The sequence below is a fragment of the Rattus rattus genome, chromosome 5 (assembly GCF_011064425.1).
Source record: "Rattus rattus isolate New Zealand chromosome 5, Rrattus_CSIRO_v1, whole genome shotgun sequence".
In the NCBI taxonomy this organism is placed as follows: Eukaryota; Metazoa; Chordata; class Mammalia; order Rodentia; family Muridae; genus Rattus; species Rattus rattus.
The window spans coordinates 45717297-45740178 of record NC_046158.1 but is presented as its reverse complement, the minus strand read 5'-3'; the positions used below and the strand labels follow the sequence as shown (position 1 = coordinate 45740178).

At 45.4% G+C, this 22882-nt stretch overlaps 1 protein-coding gene across 1 annotated transcript in view; it reads left to right on the top strand.

Annotated features, from left to right (window-relative positions):
* Stk39 (serine/threonine kinase 39) overlaps positions 1 to 22882 on the top strand; it is a 259896-nt gene that overhangs the window by 89174 nt on the left and 147840 nt on the right. The window contains 5 exon segments of the mRNA XM_032903422.1: positions 11827 to 11936; positions 12265 to 12366; positions 14540 to 14673; positions 21443 to 21491; positions 21606 to 21671. Of these exon segments, the coding sequence (XP_032759313.1) occupies positions 11827 to 11936; positions 12265 to 12366; positions 14540 to 14673; positions 21443 to 21491; positions 21606 to 21671 (461 nt within the window).

Genomic DNA, 22882 nt, shown 5'->3' with positions numbered 1-22882 from the left:
GATTAGCTCCGGCAGTAACTCAAGGAAGCTTACAGGGCGAATCCAGCAAGGAAGAGGGCCCCCGCTCTGCTTCCTGCCGCAGTCCTTCCTCAGCTGTGTACACTGAACTGCGTGGGATGGGGGAGGGTGGGGGTGGGGAGGGGTGAGGGCCGGGTGGGGGCGGGGCTGAGCATCAGGCAAGTAGATGGGATTCAGTCTCTTTCCCTCTCTCCCTTTCCACCTTCTTTCTCCTTCTCTGTTCTTTCCTTCCTTCTTTTCAGGGCTTTAACTGTCACCAGTAAGTTTCATACATCATAAAAACTATAGCGATCTGGGCAAAACTAGAGTCTTAGACCAAAAGAATAAGTCAAGGCTATTAGTACATTTTTTTCCCATTTATTTTCTCTGTTTTTTTATAGTCTGTTCTGTCCTTGGCAAAAGGTGACCGTTAGATGCTCAGTTGACATATATAAATGATATATATAAATGACTCGTTGACATATATCAATCAAGCCTTTGCACACAGTCCTCTGAGTTGACAGAGTGGTGAACAGTGGACATCTTAGTGCCATCAAGGACAGAGTGCAAGTGAAATAGGCACAGCATGTTTAACTGTAAGACAGTATGTGCACCTGCATTTACACGTGTGGGGTATGTATTTACCCATGTTACAGCAGGAGGGTGTTCATGTGTGCACGTGTGAGTGGAGGCTCAGCCTCCAGCGTTTTCCTCATAGGTCCTACACCTTATTAATTTTCTCCATGTGGTTTATGTGTGTGTGTGCACGCGGGTTTGTGTGGTCGTGCCTGCCCTCGCTCGCCTGCCCCTGCGGAGGCCAGTGGCCAGCGTTTGCTGGCTCCCTCTATCCCTTTCCACCTTACCCTTTGGAGACACAGCCTGCACTGAATCTAGAGCTTGCTTGGCTTGGCAAGCTGGCTCCTGGTGCCCAGTGAGAACCTGATAAAAAGCAAGAAGAGCTTAAGCGTACTGAGCAACCACGGCTGATGAATGCTCTTAAGAACAAGCGGTTGTTTTAAATGGGAGAGTTTTCCTTATTGTGGATTTGAAATCCTGCAGATTCTTTGAGTCTTTTGTTATCCTCAATTAATCCTTCTTAGAACTTTGCAAAAATGATGTCAGTTGTTTCCTTGAATACTTGTGGCAACTGGGCCTGTTCTCAGCATTTCCCACAGGGTCTGTCTCTTTCCGGTGTAAGACAGGTGGCTGTGGTTTCGTAGAAGCTTCTGATAGTGGAGCCAGTTCAGTAGAGGTTCGCCTGCAAACGGCCACCTGCGGGCGGATAAATGCTGCATTGGAAATTTATAAGTATTAATATTTGATCTAAGACGCATGTGCCTGTCTTTTCGGGTATGGCCAGCTGCAGACCCTCGTGACTTCAGAAGCGTGACTCTGGCTTTGGAAATGATCCTCGTGTCATGTATTTACCTCAGAGCAGTGCTGGTCGCTCAGCAGAGCAGGCTTTGGCGCCGAGGGATCTGAGGACTGCTGAGCCGTTACAGACTTGTGTGTGAAGTTCAGTCTGTCAGAAGGTCATGCAAGCAGATTGCTCTCGCAACTCCTCAGACTGCGCTTGCAGTGCCTGTGGCAGAGCCCCCCCCCCCACAACCTCCCACAGGAACTTCCCCTCTATACTTTCTGACCGTTCATCTGCACCAGGGATCAGTTCCTTCAGCTGGAAAATAAGGAGAGTTGGCAACACGATCTCCAAGGACCTATCTTGTATCAAAACGTTTGCGTGGTTCCTCATTAACTGTAATCACTACAGACCTTTCCGGTCCTGTTTTAAATCGTGCAAACCAGTGGGTCATTTCAGGCATGGAGGAGGATGCGAGTAAGCCTAGTTTTGTGTCTGTGGCTGCCATTGTCAGAATATCTTTAAATTAGCCCTTCTATGCGTTGGGAAACTTAGTTTTCCTCTATTCACAGTAAGAGTCATATTCAGTAGGAAGTTGACCATCGATTGGCGTATCTTTGTACTGGAGAAAACTGGCTTCTGCCTGGACCTTCAGCATAGCTGGATTAAGTCTCAAGTTTTCCATTGCAAGGAAACTGGTTGGTGGGAATATTGAGGCTCTACCTAGATGAGGGCCCGCGTCTGGGTAGGCGTCCCTTCTGTTTCCTTTATTTTCGCATTTTAAAACCTTCCTTTGAGGAACATAAAGGCATGCCATCTAGTTTCTTCTCTTATTTTGCTGTCAGAAAAACTTGTGAAATCGTCATTGTCTGATGTTTCGGAGACCATCAGGATGGCCCCTCGCTCTCATTCACCGATGGGGAACATACATTTGTCCAGAACAGCTGACAAATGACCCTCCAGGGCCCAGACTCAGGAAATTCCGCAGGATCATGTTTTGGTCTGTGAATGCCTCAGTCACTATCCTATGAATGGGGCCCTCAGCTAGCAAAGTCAGACCAGATCAGTGAGCACCATTTGCTTGTAAGAAGGAAAAATGCAAAATGAAAGGCAGGGCCTGGTGGGAGGCGTGGGGGTGGGGGGAGCAACAGTGATGTTTTTAGATGATTCTGGTTTCCCCCCACACTCCACAGACTGTTTCTCTCTGGAGCAGGGCAGGTGGCATTTGATAACTAGTTGTAGATCAGTGGCCAACAAGTCCCTTAAAAGATCTGTGTGAGGGTTGGGGATTTAGCTCAGTGGTAGAGCGCTTGCCTAGGAAATGCAAGGCCGGGGTTCGGTCCCCAGCTCCGAAAAAAAGAACCAAAAAAAAAAAGGGGGAGGAATACAGGTTGACCCCACGCCAACCTAAAAATGAGCTAAGGTGGGAAACTTTTAAGGGGTTGGGGATTTAGCTCAGTGGTAGAGAGCTTGCCTAGGAAGCGCAATATAAGATAACATCAAAAAAAAAAAAAAAAAAAAGATCAGTGTGTTCCCCGTTATTGCTTTGATGAGATGAGATATTTCCCTCAGTTCATCAGTGTCCCATTTTCCAAATGGGAAAGCAGTGAGCGCAGCTGTAAACCTCTGTGCTTTAACCGGTACCACAGATTCTCTCCCCGGACCACGGCCTCTCCGCTGGGCAGCTGTTCGTGACGGGCAGTTTACAGGAATGTGGTTATACATTCATTTTCAAGATTCTGAATCCCGTAGAGGTGAGACCGTGCTCAGCTACTTGGCCTTCTGGACGCAGTGGACACAGTTGAGAGTTACCGGATTAAGCAGTTCACTGTCACATGTCATTTACACTTGTATTGCCGTTGGACGTACCGTGTCACACAATATGTGACCTTATGTACATATAAACTTTCCCCTACATTCTCTTCCCACGGCTGTGGCTCTCCTCTTCTAAGAGGTGAATGAGGGAGGCTGGGGAAATGCTGTGCATCGAGGTCTTCCAGACACAGTGCTTGGCTAGGAGTCCTCACCTTGAGCTCACAGTCAGTTGGTTGAGCATCTTGCCGTAGTGTAGATGCTGATCCAGAGGCTCCGGACAGGGACCTGAGACCCTGCATTTCTGAGATGCTCCCGGTGACACTGCTCCTTCCAGTCCCCGAACTACAAACACTCAGAGGGTCGAGACTCTAGGGCTTTAAAGATAGCTCTCTCCTATTTCCTAGAAGTGTGTTGTTCCAGTCAAGGTTGTGAAATTATTGCTCCAAATAGCAGCCAAAAGTTAGACTTTGCTTTCAATGTGCGCTTCATCCCCCTTGAGACTCTTCTGCAATTATTCATCTTGAGCTATGCCCCTGGCAGAAAAAGCTGTGCTAATACTGGGGCTGTTTTATAATCAAAAATTGCAATACATAGTAAACTGCTTTCTTGCCGGTTTTTTTTTTTTTTTTTTTTTTTACCAAATCCTTTCGGGAATTGCAACAGCTCTGGTCTTTGGTGCATTTGTTCATTCTTGGCAGTCAGGCAGTGTGGCAGTGCACATGGATGGCTTGGAGGAAGACAGGAGACTGTAAGTGTTAAGCCTTTGGGTACAAGTCCTAGAGTTGTTGTCTAACGGGAGATTAAGCATCAAGGACGTTGGACTAGCTCCCATATCCAGGAATCTCGGCCACATGGTTTCACAGTTGCTGCAGGGCATCGTGAAGGTCATGGATTCTTTCCTGTTTCCTTTCTATGTCTGCTGGGTCTGAGTGAGCACCATACCCCTGGGTTTCAGAACCCTACTCAGCAGAACCTAGGGACCACTCTCCAGGCCAGGAGCGCCTGCCTTCTGTTGATTCTGGCACAGGAAGGGGAGTGTGGGAAGCAAAGGAGCCCATTTAGGTGCAGACTCTCCCACAAGATCTTGCGGAATACTCCCCTCGGATCTCACTCGGTATCTTCTAAACTCCCCAGCCACTGTGCCCGTGGCCCTGTGTCAGCTAGGCTCGTTTTAGTGGGCACGCTGAAAAGCCACTGTCACAAAAGGAAAACTTTTCTAGAAGGAAAGGAGCACTGTTAAGTGTAGGTGGCTGTCTGCTGTCTCAGGGCTTGGTGGCATCTGGGCTCCATCCCCTTAGCCTTTAATTCTGCTCCTGGCCCAGCAGGGTTCTGAAACCCAGAGTTACGGTGCTCACTTGGACACTTAACGTGTCCCCTCTGCCTCCTTTGAGGAAGTACTGTCCCGAACTCTCCTCTGTTCCTCAGTTGCAGGTTTCCCAGCTGATAGGAAGGAGGTCATGGCCTCCAGGTTTCCATTTAAGACTTGGCTTTCAGTGCCTGAAGACATTTTGAGGATGGCACAACTCCAAGAAAGCTAGAGGTTGCTGTGATCTGATTCATAAGCCAAGATAAACTGTGGACAAAGACCAGGCTTAATCACTTGTTAGAAAAGTGAAACAACCGGTTGGTTACTTGGTCAGTTCAAGAAATTGATGGCACTTGGCTGGCTTTTGGGGAAGCTTACCTTGAGAAAAGGCAATACAGGAAGCTGGGTGGCTTCTGAGGCACGCTGACTTCTGGCCTCGGAGGAGTTTCCTCATTCCCCAGTGCCAATCTTGAGGCAACCTTCGGGGATTGGGGAGTTGATCAGTGTTTCAAGGTCAAAACTCTACTTTAGGAAGAATGACTTTAGGAAGAATTTGTACGTTGGACTGCACTTTAAAGAGGCACACCTGACTCTCTAGTTGAGGAAGCCATGGCTCTCTCTGGTCCTGATTTTCCTCCCTCTCTAAGAAATGGAGGTGAAGGGGCAGCTGAGTGTCATCTGTTGCTTTCCTTGTTGTTGTTGTTGTTATCATCGTCATCGTCATCGTCATCATCATCATCATCATCATCATCATCATCATCATCATCATCATTATTCATGCCTATCGACTCATGCAAAGGCCACTCTTGCACCTGTTTCCTCATGTCTGGTCTCCCTGGGGAGGCAGTTGTGTCTGAAACACAACTCTGCAAGCTCATGCTGTCAAGACTCCAGACCTTGCATCCTACCAGGAACGGACAAGATCCAGTGGTGCTGACAAACATCCCAGTGCACACTGACACATACCCCAGTCTAGACAGCACAAGGAACATGAGATACGTTGCTAAAACACACATTCTGTAGTTGGTTCCGAATAGAACGGAGACGAGTTCGCCTCTGTTTTTGTATTGTTACTGTGCAGGTTGCACAGTAATGACTTAAGCCACAAAGTTCTTCACGTGCTTGTTAGGGGTCTGTCGTTTTAAGGAACCTGTAGGCTTGGAGAGATGGCTCAGTGGTTAAGAGCACCGACTACTCTCCTAGAGACCCTGAGTTCAATTCCCAGCAACCACATGGTGGCTCACAACCATCTGTAATGGGATCTGATGCCCTCTCCTGGTGTGTCTGAAGACAGCTACAGTGTACTTATATATAAAATACATGAATGAATCCTTAAGGAACCTGTAGAGCTCAGGGAAGCCAAGATGCTGCAGGGGCTGAGGATGGTGACTGGGCATTCAGAAGGGCATTTCAGTTTGACAGCCTTTCATAAAGGGGTTGGAGAAATAAAAAACAGACTAAGAACCAACCAAAAAACCCCAGCTTCGAGTTAAATTAGAAAGAGGTTGTTTTTGATGACACGAATAGAGCATTCGGCTGGAGAACCTTGAACTACTCTTTCTAAGATGCGTAATCACAGCTTGGTGTTTACTCTGGGAAAACTTGGTTGTGCAGAATATCAATCCCCTCCCCCCCAATCCATTTTGATCTCCTTCGCTTTCTTTTAGAAGGACTGTGATTTTATTTTAGGCCCTCTGTCACTGTGTTCTTTGGCAAGGCTTGAGTCTTCTCGTTCCTTCCTCCTTTTCGATTCCAGTATCCACTAAGTCACAGATCCCTCTCTGTTAATTGCACTGCTGAGTTACAGCTGCGGTCAGCCCCCCGCTGCCAACCCCTTTACTTTCCTGTGCAGTTTTGCACGGGTTTTCCCAACGTTTCTTCTCAGCCACTTTGGTCCCTGCTGCTCGTTGGACCAGGTGCAAGCTCTATTTGCCGTGAGCAGCCCCTGAGCGCGGACCCCTCAGGCTTCTCACTCAGCTGTTCGACTTTATAAAACCTTGACCTCTCGTAACAGGGACCGCTGGTAGCTAAGGCCTCTCCAGGATGGCCGCCTCCGAGGATATGAGGGCAGGCTTCTCTCTTCACCTAGCCACTGCCGAGGACTGAAAGTTTACTGTTTGTCTTATACGCTATGAATTACCTTTAGAAAGTTCTGAACTATCAAATATAATCCTGTTTTCCTCTAAGCAGATACTGAATTGACCCAGTGTCAGTGTTTTCTATGCAAAGGTTCATATATGTATGAGAAAATACATTTACATTATATACCAATATATTAATGATATATGGATTAAAATACTACATCTTATTGGCTGATTGATGGCGAGTACTGCTATTTACTGCACTGCCTCTCCACCACAACAGCTGTCCCTTTTAGAGAACAGCAGGTGTCATGAGAAGCTGTGTAGGCAAGGGCTGGTGACCTAATGGAGTCCTTCTAACTCTTAATGATGTTCATTTTCAGACTAATTTCACCGTTCATTAGCTAGGGAGCCCCTAGAAGGGTCTCCCAGTTTGTCCTGTAAGCTCAGGGAAGTCACTGGTCTCATCCCCTATGGGTGAATGAGACATTCCCTTGCGGCAGGCACACCAAGAATTCGCACACGGGTCTCTTCTGAACCTGAGTTTGGTGTCAGTAAACCAAGTCTACACAGGAATACCAGGGAGTGAATCTATATTTGGGCTCGACTGGCATTTTTTATTATTTTCACATAAGGTGAAGAAAAAAAACCTCTCAAATACTTTACAACGTTTCTATGCTGAGAATCTCCATTGTTACAAGCAAAGTCTGCTTCCCGGCATCCAGTAGGCTCCGAGGAAGTCACCATTTTCCGCCATCATAGATCCCTGGCATTTGACCTTGCTCTTACTCATCGATACTTAGATACTGAGAATAAGAATGCTCGTAGCAGCCTCTGCAAACCAGGGGGTTCCAGGTCCCCTCCGAGGCCAACCGAGCCCCAGGGTTATGTATGGTATTACGATTAGAATATCACGCTGCTGTGTTGACTTTAGACACTGTAACAACATAACTGGCAGACTGAGTTTGTAGACTAAATCAGGCAGGAGGGGTTGCCTTTTCCCATTGTTTTTGCTTTCTTTTTTAAAATGTGCATTTGTTGCCAACGGTAAAAGGAGCACAGAAGCTTTTTCTGTAAAGACAGCGGTGTTTGTTTCCTCTGGGAATCTGTGAAGGCAGCAGCCCAGGTCTGTGTTTCCTCTCTGGCGACTCACTCACTCCTCAGGCTGAGTGGCAGATGCTTGCCTGAGACCTGGGTAGGAGGTTGCTGAGGGAGAGCCGGCGTCCTGTAGAGCCCAGCCTTCCCAGCGCAAAAGCTGAGCATCAAATGTCTTTAGTCACAAGGACCATGGTACCCAGGACCTGGCCTCCTTTATGCTTTCTCACAGAAATACGTGAGTTTTTCTTCTTGGCTCCAAGCTTGGGCTTTGCCAACGTAGTGCCTTTGTCTGGAATTGGTTTCCTGTCAGCTTACTTGTCCCGCTCCTTACCTCATCTTCAAGGCCAGCTCCAAGGTTCATTTTGGATATTGTCTATGGTGACAGTTACAGCCTGTGTGACCTCCCACACAGACACCATGACATTTGGTTGTACATGCTGTGCTGTTGTGTCTTAGCTCATGTCTTATCCTCCTGAGAATGCTGACGCCCCACCCTCCGTGGCTTACTTATGCCATTTGTTAAAAGGTGAGAACAGTATGTTGTCCATCACCCTGAGGAAAATTCGAGACTTCTGAAATGAAAGGAAAGAAAACTAGACCTAATTGATAAAGCAAACAGAGGTCCAAAAGGGTTACGAGTAACAGTTGAGGTGTGGGCTGGTGTTAGTCTTGTATACCAGGGCACCTACCTTCTGTCTCTCAGTGTGTGGCCGTCTCAAAATCAGATAACTACAGTGCTCCTGATCCTCTTCAGGCCTCTCCATTTGTGCACCCTGAGGAAGACGACCAATCTCAAACGATACTTGACAGAATAGGCAGGCGTGATGAACATGGATCAAAGGAATTGGCGATGACTAAGGTGCCAAGGATGCCTGGGTCCCCGAGGACTCAGAATAGCACTGCCTGCAGTCAAGTTGGGGAGGGAACCCTGTGTGCTAAGTACAGGTATTGTACGTAGCCAACACTGGGGACACTAAGAGCTACTGACATCAGGAGAAAAAACATTTTGTTGGGGCAGGAGGTCCTGGTTGGATCTGGGAGCAGGGGTAGATGTTCAGGAGAGGAAGGGGTTGATATTTATGTGTTAGGCTAAAGGGCTTCGATTTCACCCGAAGGGCCAAGAGTGTCTTACCAGGCTTTTAAGGATCCCTCGGGCCTGTGACTTAGAGGCCCAGAGTTGATTCTGGGACTGACAGGAGCAGGATATAGGGATGCAGGAAGCTGCCACCGGACTTTTATCAAAAAGTAAGTTGGCTTAAAGGAGGAACTGACTGGGGGAAGGAAAGGAGTGAATGGATTCAGAAGAGTTTGGAGCCCTTCCCTGCTAAGGTGACAGAACTCCTCCTAAATGTTTCCCTACAGTAGCTTTTACCCACATCCTGCAAAAGCACAAGGGCAGGCTGACTGGACTCATTTGACTTTCTGTCGCCAGAAACGTGCATAATTTCTGACCCACGGTTGTCTGACCCCATCAGCTGTGTGCAGGCATCCCTAGGAGAACCCCGTTTCTCCTCACTGTTCTTCCCTTCAGATGTATACTGTCTGAAGAGAACAGAACGTACCGATTTTCCTGTTTGTATAAGTGCACTGTGTTCCTCTGTTGAAGATCCTCAGTACGGATACATTGTTCTGTATTCATATTGGCCACACATAGTTGCAAATTGTAGCTATTCCATAGTTAATAGTTCTGAGTGGATGCTAGGATTGGTGTTTTTTTTTTTTTCTGCTTCTGGATCCCTCCCCCCCTTTTTTTTTTTGCTGAGCTTTAAAGACATTTAACCATCTGTTTTTGGCTTGAGAGTAGATGTTCTCAGCTGAGGCTGTGACTAAGCCTGGGACTCATGCGAATCATGGAAGACACATGGAAGAGGCATTGTCAATAGTTAATTGCTACTATTTATCTTTCATAGCTATTATTTTTAGCTTCTCAAATATATTGAGTAAGCAGGTAGAATTTTAAGGAATTGAAGAATAATAACTTCAATATAGTTTACTTTATTGAACTTTAATATAGTTTAGTTGGCTCCTATCTTTAAAGGTTAACTTTAGTTTAAGGACCTGATATTTCCTCAAAGCAGCCTTTATTCACATTATTTATAGATAATACATTTATTTGATATTATCATATTGTAAGATTATTTTAATAAAAATAGTATTGAATTCTTTGTTGAACTTCTTGAGGGAAATATAAATTAAATTAAAATTTATATTTTTAAAAGCCTTAGAATAGTCACTCATGGATAGTAGATACTTAACAAATGACTGTTTACTTGATTCCTCTGTGAGCTACTGGGGTGTAGTCATTCAAAGAATTTCAGAGTAGGCTTCGTGTATGGAAATTAAATTGATGGCATTTGTCAAAATATAACTTATGTTCCATATTAACACGCAAGTAGTAGTAGAACAAAAACGTCATTTCCTAATTTTCATTTCATTTACTTGTAACCTATGTCCTGTTGGGAGATGAATATGTTGTTTGTTGGGAAATGAATATGTTTTAATTGTTAATAAAGCCAACATAATTGCACTTACGAGGCAACATAACGGTATTCTGGCATGATAGTGCTGGGGTCTGTAGCAAACCCCCGTATGCCTCTGGTGTAGGCTTGTACTTGAGGCTGTTCTTTGAAGTACTGGCATCCTGACGGTCAACAAAGAGAACCAGCAAAAGAGAATCATAGCAGAGCAGCATTGCCCCAGTCATACTGCAGAGTGTCCTGCGATGTGCCGAGCTTCTGGCTAGTACCTATTTTTGGCGGACAGGGTGCTACTCTGAGACCCTACCTGACCTGTGCCCCCAAGTGTTGGGGCTAAAGGCATGCACTGCTGCCCTCTGACCTTTCTATCTACCACTTCACTCTCTGTGGATATTTGATGCGGCTGATACCGAGAAGTATGCTAGTCCTGAGTGGTTGGCTCTTTATCAGCTGATTTTACTCTATGCAAAAATGTAAAAGAGGGTGCATGCATTAACTAGCAGCAGCTGTCCACTACTGCCAATGACAGAAGTTGTTTTTGCAGATTTGCCCATATGCATGTCCAGTATACCAAGTAATCTCACACACCAAACTTCTATTGGGTATTAGGAAGAGTATCATGGTTTTGGCCAGTGCGATAGCTCCCTGGGTAAAAGTGCTTGCCACACAAGCCTGTAGGGTGTGAGTCAGACCCCAGTGCTCCAGTAGCCAGGTGGGAGGGGGAGAAAACCCTGCAAGTTTGTGGCTTGCCAGTGAGTGAGCCTGTAGTTGGTAGCACTGCAGAAGCAGCAAGAGAGACACCGCCAATGCTGTGCAAGATGAGAAGCAATTCTGAAAACTGACCGCTGACCTCCGCAAGTACACGATGTGCATGCATCTGTACACTGGATAAACTTATGGGCACGCCACAAGCATGCACACTCACAGGCACATGCACTCATGTACACATGCACCTAATAAGTAAAGTAAGAGATAATTTTTCTATGTATCATTCCATCTACACGTAATGAAAATTATCCAGGAAATTTTGAAGGGGGGAAAGGGGAAAAAAAAAACCCCAATCTTTCTTGACTTAGCCTTTCCTTTGAACGGCCAGTTGCATAAGGACAAACTTAAGCTTTGAGTACCTGATATGTAGCCTTGCTTTTGTGATTTTGGCCAAGGTATTAATATATACTGTTTAGGATATGAGATGAATTCATTTTTTTCTTTATAAAATCAACTTTTTTTGAGCATTGGTAACTTAGAATTAAATGGGCTAGAAAATCACAATAAAAAATAACTATATTACATACCACTCTTACTTCCTCGAGTTTTATTCTTATTAGTGACTAAGGGAAATAAAAGCTTAAATAAAAGCCAAGACATTTTATATTCTGGGCTTTTGAAATGTGTTTATGCTTTCATTGGTATTGTAATTAAAGGAAACCATGACCTTTTGTACCTGTCTTTAGAAAGCTTTCTGTGGTTTGGTGGGCTTGCCTGGCCCATTGCCTCTGATAGCGCGTTCGTGCTGCAGGGTAGAGAAGGGCAGGTGGCAGACAGCAGGGCGAGCCTGGCTTGTGTCTGAGAAACTCCATGAGTGTGTTTGCAGTGATCCATCACCACCCTAGGGCCCAACAGGGAGGGATGAGATGCAGATCAGGATTTATGAGCCACATGGAACATAAAATAAAGTTTTTTTTTTCTTTTCAGATTTTGGAGTAAGTGCATTCTTAGCAACAGGGGGTGATGTCACAAGGAATAAAGTCAGAAAAACATTTGTTGGGACCCCATGTTGGATGGCCCCTGAAGTCATGGAACAGGTAAAAAACAATTGTTACCTTGATTGCTGTAGTACGGGAATACATATCATTGATATATCTATATTGAGTGTGTCTAATTAATCTAACATAACACAGATCTGATGCTCTGCCAGTGTTCCTTCATTTCAGTCAGTTATTGTAGTCGTAGAATGTATCATACAATGTAGATTTAAATTCCTGATTGTCAGCTAACCCTTAGCAAACCACGCTGACATTTTATAAATAGCGTGGGATATCTGACACAGTAGTGGGTGCACTGATGTGTAACAGGCCTGCCGCATGATTGTGGGTGATTTTTTTTTCTCTTTATCTTCTTTGCCCTTCTTAGGTGAGAGGCTATGACTTCAAGGCTGACATGTGGAGTTTTGGAATAACAGCCATTGAATTAGCAACGGGAGCAGCGCCTTACCACAAATACCCTCCAATGAAAGTAATGACTGCCAGCGAGGACTGTGGGGTTGGAACTGTGATGGGGGCGGGGAGGGCAGGGGTGGGGTGGGGGGCATGGGTTCTCCCGAACATGCTTATTTTCCGCTTAGACTTGTGGGAGTTCGAGGGGGAATTTGGCCACGTTGAGGGCTGACTCACGTTCTCAGGCGCTGAGTTGACAGAACTGGTGCAGTGCCCTGCACTCTGCCTTAGTGCCGAGTTGAGCAGATTGATGCGTGGCTCTTGGAAGGGCAGGATGATCTCGGGTCTTTTCTACACAATCTGAGAATGTGCTAGGGGGCCGTTGCTCTTGCAGACGGATCTCAGACTGCTCTCTGTCTTTCCTTTTAAAATAAGGATCGTGGATTCCATTTTCAGCCTGCTCCCCAAGCGTGGTGTTGTGGCTCATTTGATGGGAGGGAGGGAGTGAGTCACGGTGTTTTGAAGCACCATATACTTTGGGTACTATTTTCGGGTTTCTGTTATTCTCCTATCTGCTCTACCTCCGAGAGGGTGGCAGAATTTCTAACTCCCCCAACTAGACTTCGTCTCGAGGCTGCAGTTGTTAAGTGATAGTCCTGAAGTTGTTTCATCAGAACTAACTCTGCTGTATGCTGGTTTTATTTTTCAACTTGTATTTTTTAGAAAATTTAAAAGAATTGAATCTGTTTATAAATAGGTTCCCTGACTCTAGTGGTGTTCATAAAGTGGGCAGTGGGGTGGGGCTTCGGGATAGAGCCAGTGCTTAGGGAGTGTGGGTTCGGGATTGAACCCCGTTTGTTTCCCAACCTCTCCCCCAGCCCAGTACTTTCTTATTGTAGGAAACTTGAAAGCGCTAACAGAAAGAGGCAGGTTGAACCATCACCCGTGATCTCACCAGCCACAGATAATCTGTCAACATTTTAGCAGTGCTAATTTACTACTTAGAAAATATTGTCTGTGATTCTGCCCAGGATTTCCCTCGTGCTGAACAGATAGTACCGCTGGGCTTACACCCCATACCCTGGTTTATGTCTATTTCTATCTAAAATTTTAATACAGTTAAAATGTCAATGCATGTATGTGCATCTCTTTATGATTTTTTTTTTTTTTTTTTTTAGCAGAAGGTTTGAAGTTGACATGTAAACCATACAAGAATTTTTTATGGAAAATATACCGGAGGAACTCTGAGAACTCCGTCTTTTATCCATGTTTTATTTTTTATGTTTCTTCATCTCCCTGTCCCCTCTTGATTTCCCACCTGAATCTAAAGAGGCATTTGTTAATCCCAGTTTGACGCCCGCCCACCGGGACTTTGTTTCTGGAGTTCACAAGAGCCCACATCTCCTCTGGCTGTTGTCTTTCACAGACAACAGCCACTTTTAACATTCATCTATTCACACGCCTCAAAGTGTTCCAAAGGAGTCTTGACACGTATAGCATTTGCATAAATTAGGCCTGATTTATGCATTAAGGAGGTTCATTCATTTTGGAGTTCAATAGCATGCTATACAGTCTTCTCGCTTTTACAGTAAATACTCCTCTTAGTGGGAAAGAGTTGAATTATTTCCTTTTTGATTGAAACTTTACTTTGTTTTGTCTCCTGCCATGTAGCACAGTCTTTGATATGATTATAGTATTTTTGTACCTTATAATTCAATCCTGACCATCAGTATCTTATTATTTCATTTTTTTAAAAACCAAGCCCTTTAGCAGTTTTCTCGTTTTGTGTTCTCTTTACCTCCTGGGATGCTCTGGCTTTATTTTTAGGGTTGCTAATACGTTTCAGGAGCCCTGACTGAGTACATCGGGTTCTGTGCTTATAAATGGCCTTCACACTTGAATGTCCCTTTGTCTCCTGACCACCAGCAGCTTCATGTTCCCTGAGGTCCCGTGAGAGCTAGCTAACTTCCCAGAAAACATGTTTCCCTGTGGCCCTGAGAGACCATTCTTAACACAGAGAGCAAATTTCTTAAGTTCTGTCCACGAGGATAACCAAAGGGATAAGGAGGGTGTGGGCAGATATACTAGGAAAAATGTGTTCTTCCAGTACACGACTTTAGGATCGTCAAAATCATGGGAAACGCATGTCGGTAACCCGGTCAAGGAAGTTCTTTGATGCTTTTGTGGGAAAGCTGAAAATCCCATCATCGCTTGCTCAACGGAGACCCGCTCTTCTTTTGTTTTCGCCGCAGGTGCTAATGTTGACTTTGCAAAATGACCCGCCCACTTTAGAAACCGGCGTAGAGGATAAAGAAATGATGAAAAAATACGGCAAGTCCTTCAGAAAGTTACTTTCACTGTGTCTCCAGAAAGATCCTTCCAAAAGGTATGCCACATCCAGAGTGGGATCCATGACCGGCTTTGAGTTTCCACAAAGCTATGTTTGTGGATGAGAAGAGTCTACCTCGTTCTGGCCCCGCGTGCGTCATCCAGTTAGCTGCAGAAAGCCCGAGTCTGCGGGGAGAGAAACCAGTGTAGCACAAGGGGGAGGGGGGGCAGGGGCAGGGGGCGGGAAGAGGGGGAGGGGAGCAGGGAGGAAGAAGCCTAGGAGGTGGAGGAAGAATCGATCCTGCTTGCTCCGGGTAGGCGGGTAGGTGCAGTCACCGAGGGAAAGAGACAAAGCAGAGGTCAGAAGACGCTGACAGGGGTGAAGGAGGCCGAGCTTACATCCCAGACTACACAGGTTGAGCTGACTTCCCAGGATCAGAACATCCGGCTAGCTCCAGTCCGAACCAGGCCGAGTTACTGAATTTTACATGAGCTTTCTTTTAGTTGCAGAACAAGTTGTTTGTGCCGTTAACAGATTAGCAGCAGAGAAAAGTTTACTTAGAAAGATTAATCATGTAAGCGGAAGCAAATGGCTTTAAACCCAGTGTTTCCTCTGTATTCTTACCTTACTGCCCTGCACAGTTTTTTGAATCTGTTTCTCCTTTTTAATCCTGTGACTTTGAAATAACCCTGACATTGACAGTGTAACCCAGAGACCTTTATCATCTAAAGGAGAGTTTTAGTGATGCAAACCAGTGGCGAGCCTACTCCTTATAGAAATTTGGCATCTCCCTAACAGACCTGACAGTCCTCTGTTATCTTAAGTCCACCCAAGATGCCGATTTTCTACTTAGATTTAATATAATAATAATAATTAATAATAATAATAATTATTATTATTTCTCTTCTGGAAGTTTCCCATTCAGGGATGGAACCTTGTTGTTAGAAAGCATTGCTTTATTCCAGTCATAAACTCTTCAATTTATGAAGCTTTTAAAACTTTTTTTACAGCATGATGGTCAGTTAGGCCTCTCTAACTTAGAAGCAATCTTTCTGGTATTTTGTGACTATTTGCTATTGCAAGTTTTTAATTATTTCCAGCAAAAACTCCACAAATGCCCGACATTTCTCTTGTCCTTACGCTTGGTTTTCAGGGATTAGTTTTCCTCCAGTGATCTTTCCCTGGACTTACTTGCCACCCTCCTGTTGGCAACAGTGCTCTAGGATTTTAATTTTGTTTATCAGTTCCTGCTTACCCACTCTTTTTGGGGGAGGGCATCATTGCCACAAGGAAAATTTTATATTACAGAGACCTGGTCGAACCTCGGCCCCTGGTGATAGCTAGCCTGGCGTTTCAGCTCAGTTCAGTCTTCACAGACAGCCTTAGCATTCTGGAACAAGGTGATGCTCCCCCTAGTGGCTATAATAAGTAATGCCACCCAACTCTGAAAATGGTTCCTCAGGGTAGACTAACATGTTAGTGTGATTAGTGACAGGTTAGTGATTTAGATTCCAGCGTAGTGTATTTAACAGACTTTTAAGTATTTTCGATTCTTGGTAAACCTAAATACCTTCCCAGTTTTATCCTCACGCTGTGCAAACTGTTCTCCATTAGAGAAGTTATAGACCATTAGTGCCCCACCCACTCCCTAGAGGCTCTTTCCGTTAATGAAGAGACAGACATTGAAGATGGATGTGAGGAAAAACACAGGCAAACACATGGACAAATCATCACGGATTGGGAGTGTGGGGAAAAGGGTGTTGTTGAGATGACATGTAACTTAGAACACAGCCAGTATGAAATACACAAATAAGCATTTATGCACATGACAAAGTTTTGAAATAGTGACATTTCCAGAACATTTTTACTCCCTCTGCTCTGTGCATGCAGTTTAAGGCTTTCTGCTTTCTGTCTGTTATTTTTTTCTTTCTGTAGTTTTTCAATACCGAATGGGATTCCAAGCTCTATTCTTTCTCATTCTCATGACTTAATTTCGTTATCTATGTAATGGGTGTAGTAATTCTCGTTTCAAAGGGCCGTTCTAAGGATGGGGTGGAAAGACAGCGGAGGGAAGCAGCACCGCCTGGGGCGGGCTCCAGAGCTCAGGAAACAGAGCATGCCTTCATCATTCTCCCCCACCCTAGCAGGGAGTCGCTGTCACTTTACATACTAGTCACAGTATGCTAATACTGTCTCTTTCTAAAATCACCACCACACTGTATGCTTTTGTTGATTGACACAACAAATTGAGGCTTTTAGAAGGACACACTCTTCTTTCCATGTGGAGACTCATGGGAGTTTGCCATCTGGAGGTGATGTAAATCCTCTGAAGAGAGTTTCCGGAGCAGAAACCAGGTTCAATGGCTTTCGGAGTTGAAGGGAAGCTGCTAATTCTTGTGTGTTTGTGTTGCCTGCGTTCGTTCGTTCGTCTCCCTGCAGTCTTAAGTGTAGCTGACAGGCAGGAAAGCCATGGCTGAGACGTGAGCAACCAGACACGGGCAGACACGGTGGCAGGGATGCCCAGGACAGATCTTCTCCTGTGCTCGCACGCTGACACATAGTTGAGGTGTAGGAGCCCTGTGCCCCATGGGAGTTTGTGCTTTGCATTCGCTCCGGCAGAGTTGCTTCTGTTTGCATAGAGGAATATGCTGTTATTTCCTAATAAAATGAGCCTTGACCTTATAGCTTACATCTTCCTAAATGGCGGCAACCTCTAGAAAGAGTGAGCATTTACGTTGAGCACTAAGGGTGTGTGTGTGTGTGTGAGTCAGTGTTGCATAGGTAAATGTGTCAGAAATGAGATAGACTGGGATATTACTCTACCCAGGGAGGGTGGGAGGGCTGTGCAAAGCAGTTCTGCCCCGGGTCAGTAAGCTGTTCGAATTTATTAAAGCACGTTGTTAGAACTGTTTAGACTGTATAATACTCTATCCTGAATCCTCTGAGATTCGTTTTAGTCTCAGCGGACTTTGGCCCATCCATATGTATCTGAGGAATCTGGTGAGAGATTTTCTTCTGATAATATGGGCACTTGAATACTGCCTTGTTTTTACGGATTTCAGACTCCGTCATCATTTATGGCCTGGACAGTTTCAGGTGCTGGCAGCATTTTTAGCATCTCTTGTAAAAGAGTGTTTCCTGTCATGTTACCTGTACACTGCTATGTGATGGTTAGCAGGCACGTGAGAGGTGGCCGTGAAGATCCCTTGCTCCAGTAGAACTCAGTTAGAGGGCAGGCAGGGTTGATGACCGCACAGAAAGCATTTTGTGGTTGTTTGTGTGAACCTGAGTTCAGATGGGGCGGGCACCTCTGCCTGCCTCTCACTTTCCTTCCCCTCGTTTCTCCTGCTTTCCCATGCCCCTGCTTTCCCATGGAGGTAGCTCGCCAGATGTGTGGTTTTACTGTATAAAACACTTTGAGCTGACTTCAGTACAAACCAGTGACCTGCTGTTGAATTGTTCTCTGTATTGGATTAGAGTGACCTGCCACTTAACAATTGTGTCTATTTTAGAGAGAGAGAGAGAGAGAGAGAGAGAGAGAGAGAGAGAGAGAGAGAGAGAGAGAGAGAGAGAGGAATGAGGACTTGTAAGCCACCCCCTCCCTTACCTTATGGTATCATTGTGATGAAGGGTAAGGGTGGAGTGGAGGGGGCAGAAAAAGATTTTCTCTGCAACATGCTTTCCTCTCCTTTATAGTTTTGGTTGCCATAGAAATGACCTTTCACAAGAAAGGAAAGAATTTTCCCCGTACTGTTTCTCAAGGTCAGTCCAGCATTCCACAGCCTTCTCCCTACCTTGGTTTAACATTTGACCTTTGGAGTGCACAAGGAGCGTGAGGGGTTACTGGGGAAAGGGAAGATCATTTTGGGTGTGCAGCTCGGCACCTCCGCTGTCCCCCACTCTTTGTTTTGCTTTGCTAGTGCGAGCCTCGTTTTCAGCGCATTCCCCGCCCCCTCTGCTCTTCCTCACTGTGTTGAGCAGATGCTTTAGACTTCAGTGCTGGCTAAACTTAGCTGCAGGAGTTACAGCCCTGGCTCAACTGTCTGCCAGCATTGCTTTCACTTCACGCTGGGGTGTGAGATTGAGCTACAGTAGTCTGCCGTCATGTGCTGGCCACGGGGAATATAAAAATGATTTCTACCGGCTCTTTTGCCTTGGGAGGGCTTGTGACATGACAAAGTGCAGCTCTCGGACAGGGATCGTAGATGGAGATGAATGGAGGAGGGGAGTGGGAAAAGCCCAGTTCCTAAGCTAGCAAGCAGCCGTTCCCAGCGAACAGCCCTGCTCACGGAAGGTGGGAGAAGAGTGCCCAAAGGTGTTGACATCTGAATTGTTTCCTGACTTATGGGCAAGGTGTACCAGTTGGCTATGTGAAAGGCTGCTTTGAGTCAAGCACGGCATGCTTTGTCACGGTCTAACGAGGGACAGGTAAGAACCCCAACATAGTTGAAGGCAAACTTACATGAGGTTGACAGAGATAACCTCAGTCTTTAGGATCATTGAGCTCGATTTGGTTTCTTCCAGGAGATGGCATCTCTGAGGGTAGGCAGCACAGGCCGATGGGCAAGACTGATATACAGCAAAATAGTAATCGATGGGTCATGTAAAATGGCTAATCTCCAAATTCTTTGCTTTTTAAACAAGATGTAAACTCATGCATTTAATGAGTGTGCCAAGAGATATGGCTCTCCTGTTGTTTAGACCTTTATTTAAGCGAAGCAGGTATCAATTAGCAGCTGTTTTAGTGGATGCGTGACTCGGGCTTCTTTGAGAAGGACTTGTGACTACCATTCCTAAAATTTAAAGGAAAAAGCGGTGTAATGATAACAATCCTCCTTGCACGGAAATACAGATTTTGACCCTCAGAGTAAGGCAGCCAATGACACATCTCAGCAGTAGCTGCCTAGCATTTTAGGCACAAGGACACTTTCTACCCTTGTACCCTCACCCCAGTGTCTCTTTGTACTTTAGCTAACCTGTGGAAATATTGATGTCCCATGCTACTGTCTTCTCCCTTCTAATTTGCCATTATGAAAGATTTAACACACAGAGAAAGTGTGGAAGGTGGCTTAGTGACTGCTCCAGTCTCCCCTGGTCCACCCCCATGAGCATCTCCCATCCTTCGCACGTGCAGTCTGTTTACTCAGTTGTCGGAAACTGCATGCTTCTTCCAAACAAGGTCGTGTGCCTGCGTACTCATGGTGTCTTCCCACACGTAAGAGAGCGAGCAGTCTACGAACCTCTTCTATGCAGTCAGCTCACAGATTTCTAAACGTCTTGTAATTTTTGCTGCTTCCTTCCCAAACCCAGTGTTTAGTCAAGGACAGGGAGCCGCCTTTGGCTTTGTATTTTAAGCCTATTTTGATCGAATACTTCCTTCATCTCGTACCCTTTCTCCTCTTGGAAGATGAGGGAATTCCTCATCCTGAAGATTATCCTACAACCTACCCCTGTCTCCATTCCTCCTACTTCCTCCCTCTTCCTTGCCCCCCCTTTCCTTTTCTTAATGTAGGACATCGTCTCTTGGATGTTAGGCAAGTGCTCCTCCATTGACCAACATCTCTAGCCTCGTCTGGATGAGCATTATTAGGGCAGCTCCCCCGCCCCTTTGTACAGACACAAATAGCGAAAGCTGATGTGAAATGGATTCCTAATTAAGGGAGTATTGACCAAGGAAGCTATTCTTTATGGACGATTGTCGATTGAACACAGAAGGAATGCTAAAAGTAGGGAATCAATGTCCCGCTACCTCCCGTGAAATATTTAAGGCAAAGATGGTGAACCACAGGGGAAGGTTTTTAGCAACAAGATATCCACACAGCGCCGAGACGCCACTCAGCAGGATGCTGGCTACTTGCTGTGGAGAAAGCAGACCTTCCAGTGCGGAAGTTGGATGCTAAGCAGTTAAACTCAGCATCACTAACAGTGGATGAGCCCAGCCATCACCACTCTGTGAGATTGCACTGGCAGGGTCATGGCTGTCCCTGAGAGCACAGCTTGATGAGGGCGGATCCAAACTGTGTTTTGAATTTCAGAGTCTTCTGAACTTTGGAGTATTTACAAACTCAACCAGTTAATGCATCTCCTGTCCAAACTCCGCAGTCTCAGAAATATTTCTAAGTGTGTAGTTTTACGGTCAGCCCCATCACCGTTCATAGGCATGATGAAATGTCTCTGAGCCTTCTGGACCTGGCTTTAAGTTTACGGCACATAGAGCAGAGAGAAACGGGTCACGCGATCCCATAAGGAAGTAGACATATCCAGAAACGCTTTTAAGTGAATTTGCATTTTATTGATCGCTGTGCCATTTTTTCCTTGAAGAAAAAAAAAGTGGTCTATATACAGTCGAAGCAGTCGATTGAACACTGCCCAGGCTGAGCCGGCACAAAGTCTGTGAGTCCGTCTCAGTAGATGCTGCTCCTTGGGAATCACAGAACAAAGTTCCCCCCGTCATCCCTTTGACAAGGTCACGTTGCAGTTTGTATGGCTTCTTAATAACATAGGAATTGAGCTCCCAGCGCTTGCTCTGCCAGCTTTGAGAAACGCCAAAGTTGACATACTGAAGTATAAGCACGAAGGCTGGATAATCGATTGTGCCCAAACCTTAACTCGCAGGAGTTTACATGTTCGACAGTTGAGGAATTTGGAAAGAACTAGAAAACCGACATTGCTTTATTCTGTGGCGGATTGTGACTAGCGCGGTTGTTGGTTTTGCTTGCCCTAAGATCAGTCATCCAGAAATGCTCTAAAGTTAAGCTGTAGCATCAAAGCAGTATATTTATTATGTGGCGATTGTTTCAACTCTAATTTATTATTGATCTTTCAGGCCCACAGCAGCAGAACTTTTAAAATGCAAATTCTTCCAGAAAGCCAAGGTAAACCATGCTTAACTGCCCTCCCACCCCCAAGTCAATCTGCTGTTTTGAAATGGCTGAGAATTTGCAGGCCTCCGATTTGGTGTTAAGCCCTTGGGATCATTTGTTTTGCAGAACAGAGAGTACCTGATCGAGAAGCTGCTGACAAGAACACCAGACATAGCCCAAAGAGCCAAGAAGGTAAGCGCCACCTGTCCCCAACATCCTGAAGGGCCCTCCTCCTAGCCACAAATGAAAACCCTAAAGCAGCAGGAAGAGGGTTCCTACACTCTGGCTGGCAGTGCAGAGGTCACCTGGCCCCCGTGACTCTGACAACTGAGTCTTTCTCTGGTTATCTCAGGGAGCTGCTCAGCGTCGGGCGTGGAGACAGCATGAGGCTTGCATGGTTTCAGTCTTGCATGCAGCAGCTCCCCATCCCTGACCCGCAGATTAGAGGCTATGGGTGCCGACAGGGTTTAATAATGAATTGAGATCGCTACATTTCTTTCCTTTAGTTTTTTTTTTTTTTTTAAGTGGAGTAGTCAGTCTCGAAACCTAGCTTGAATGATGAAATGAAAACGCGTTTCATGTGTGTGATGTCTAGAATAATAGCCACGAGTGTTTGTTTGTGTGTGTGCATGTTCCGGTGGAGGCCGGTTATCAATGGCAAGTATCTTTCCTCAGTTTCCCTTCACTTGTTTTTTGAGACAGTAAATCTCACGGAACCTGAAGCTCACTCACTTGTCTAGACTGGGTGGCCAGCTCCAGGGACGGAATTGTCAATATTCTTAACTCCACTGCAAGCCAATTAGGGTTATATTTGTGCCTGGATTGTTTTTATGTAAGCACAGACGGCGTGGACTCAGGTCCCCAATATGTACTGACGGAACCATTTTCCCACTCCAAATTTGATTGTAAAGGTTTGTTGAGTATCTGTAGGATACAATTCATTTCTCACAAGACTCATGATCCTTTTGTAGTCTACTTCATGTTCACTGAGTTTAGATTACCTACAATTTTTCAGGTCTTCTAGTCTCAAAATAGCATGTAACTCTATACGTATTTATCTATTACGGGTTGTTTGGGTTTCATTACGATATGTATGAAATCCAATGAACTATAGCCATCAGTCTGGGGTTTTAAATTTAGCATCAAATATTAGTAATTAAAAGTATGTACACTGGGGCCTGGAGAGAAGACAGAGCTGGAGGTCTTCTAATGGTTGACAGGGAGAGAGGAGCCTCAAGCCTATTTGTTGGGTGGTGTTGGAGTCTAGTTGGGTTTTTTTTTTTTTTTTTTTTTGATCACGTGTCTAAAATATTGTCCAGAGGCGAACAAAGTTGCCAGGCTCCACTGGCTTCCGTGGTAGGTATCTGCCGGGGACTGGGCTTCCTAGCTCTGCACCTCATGTT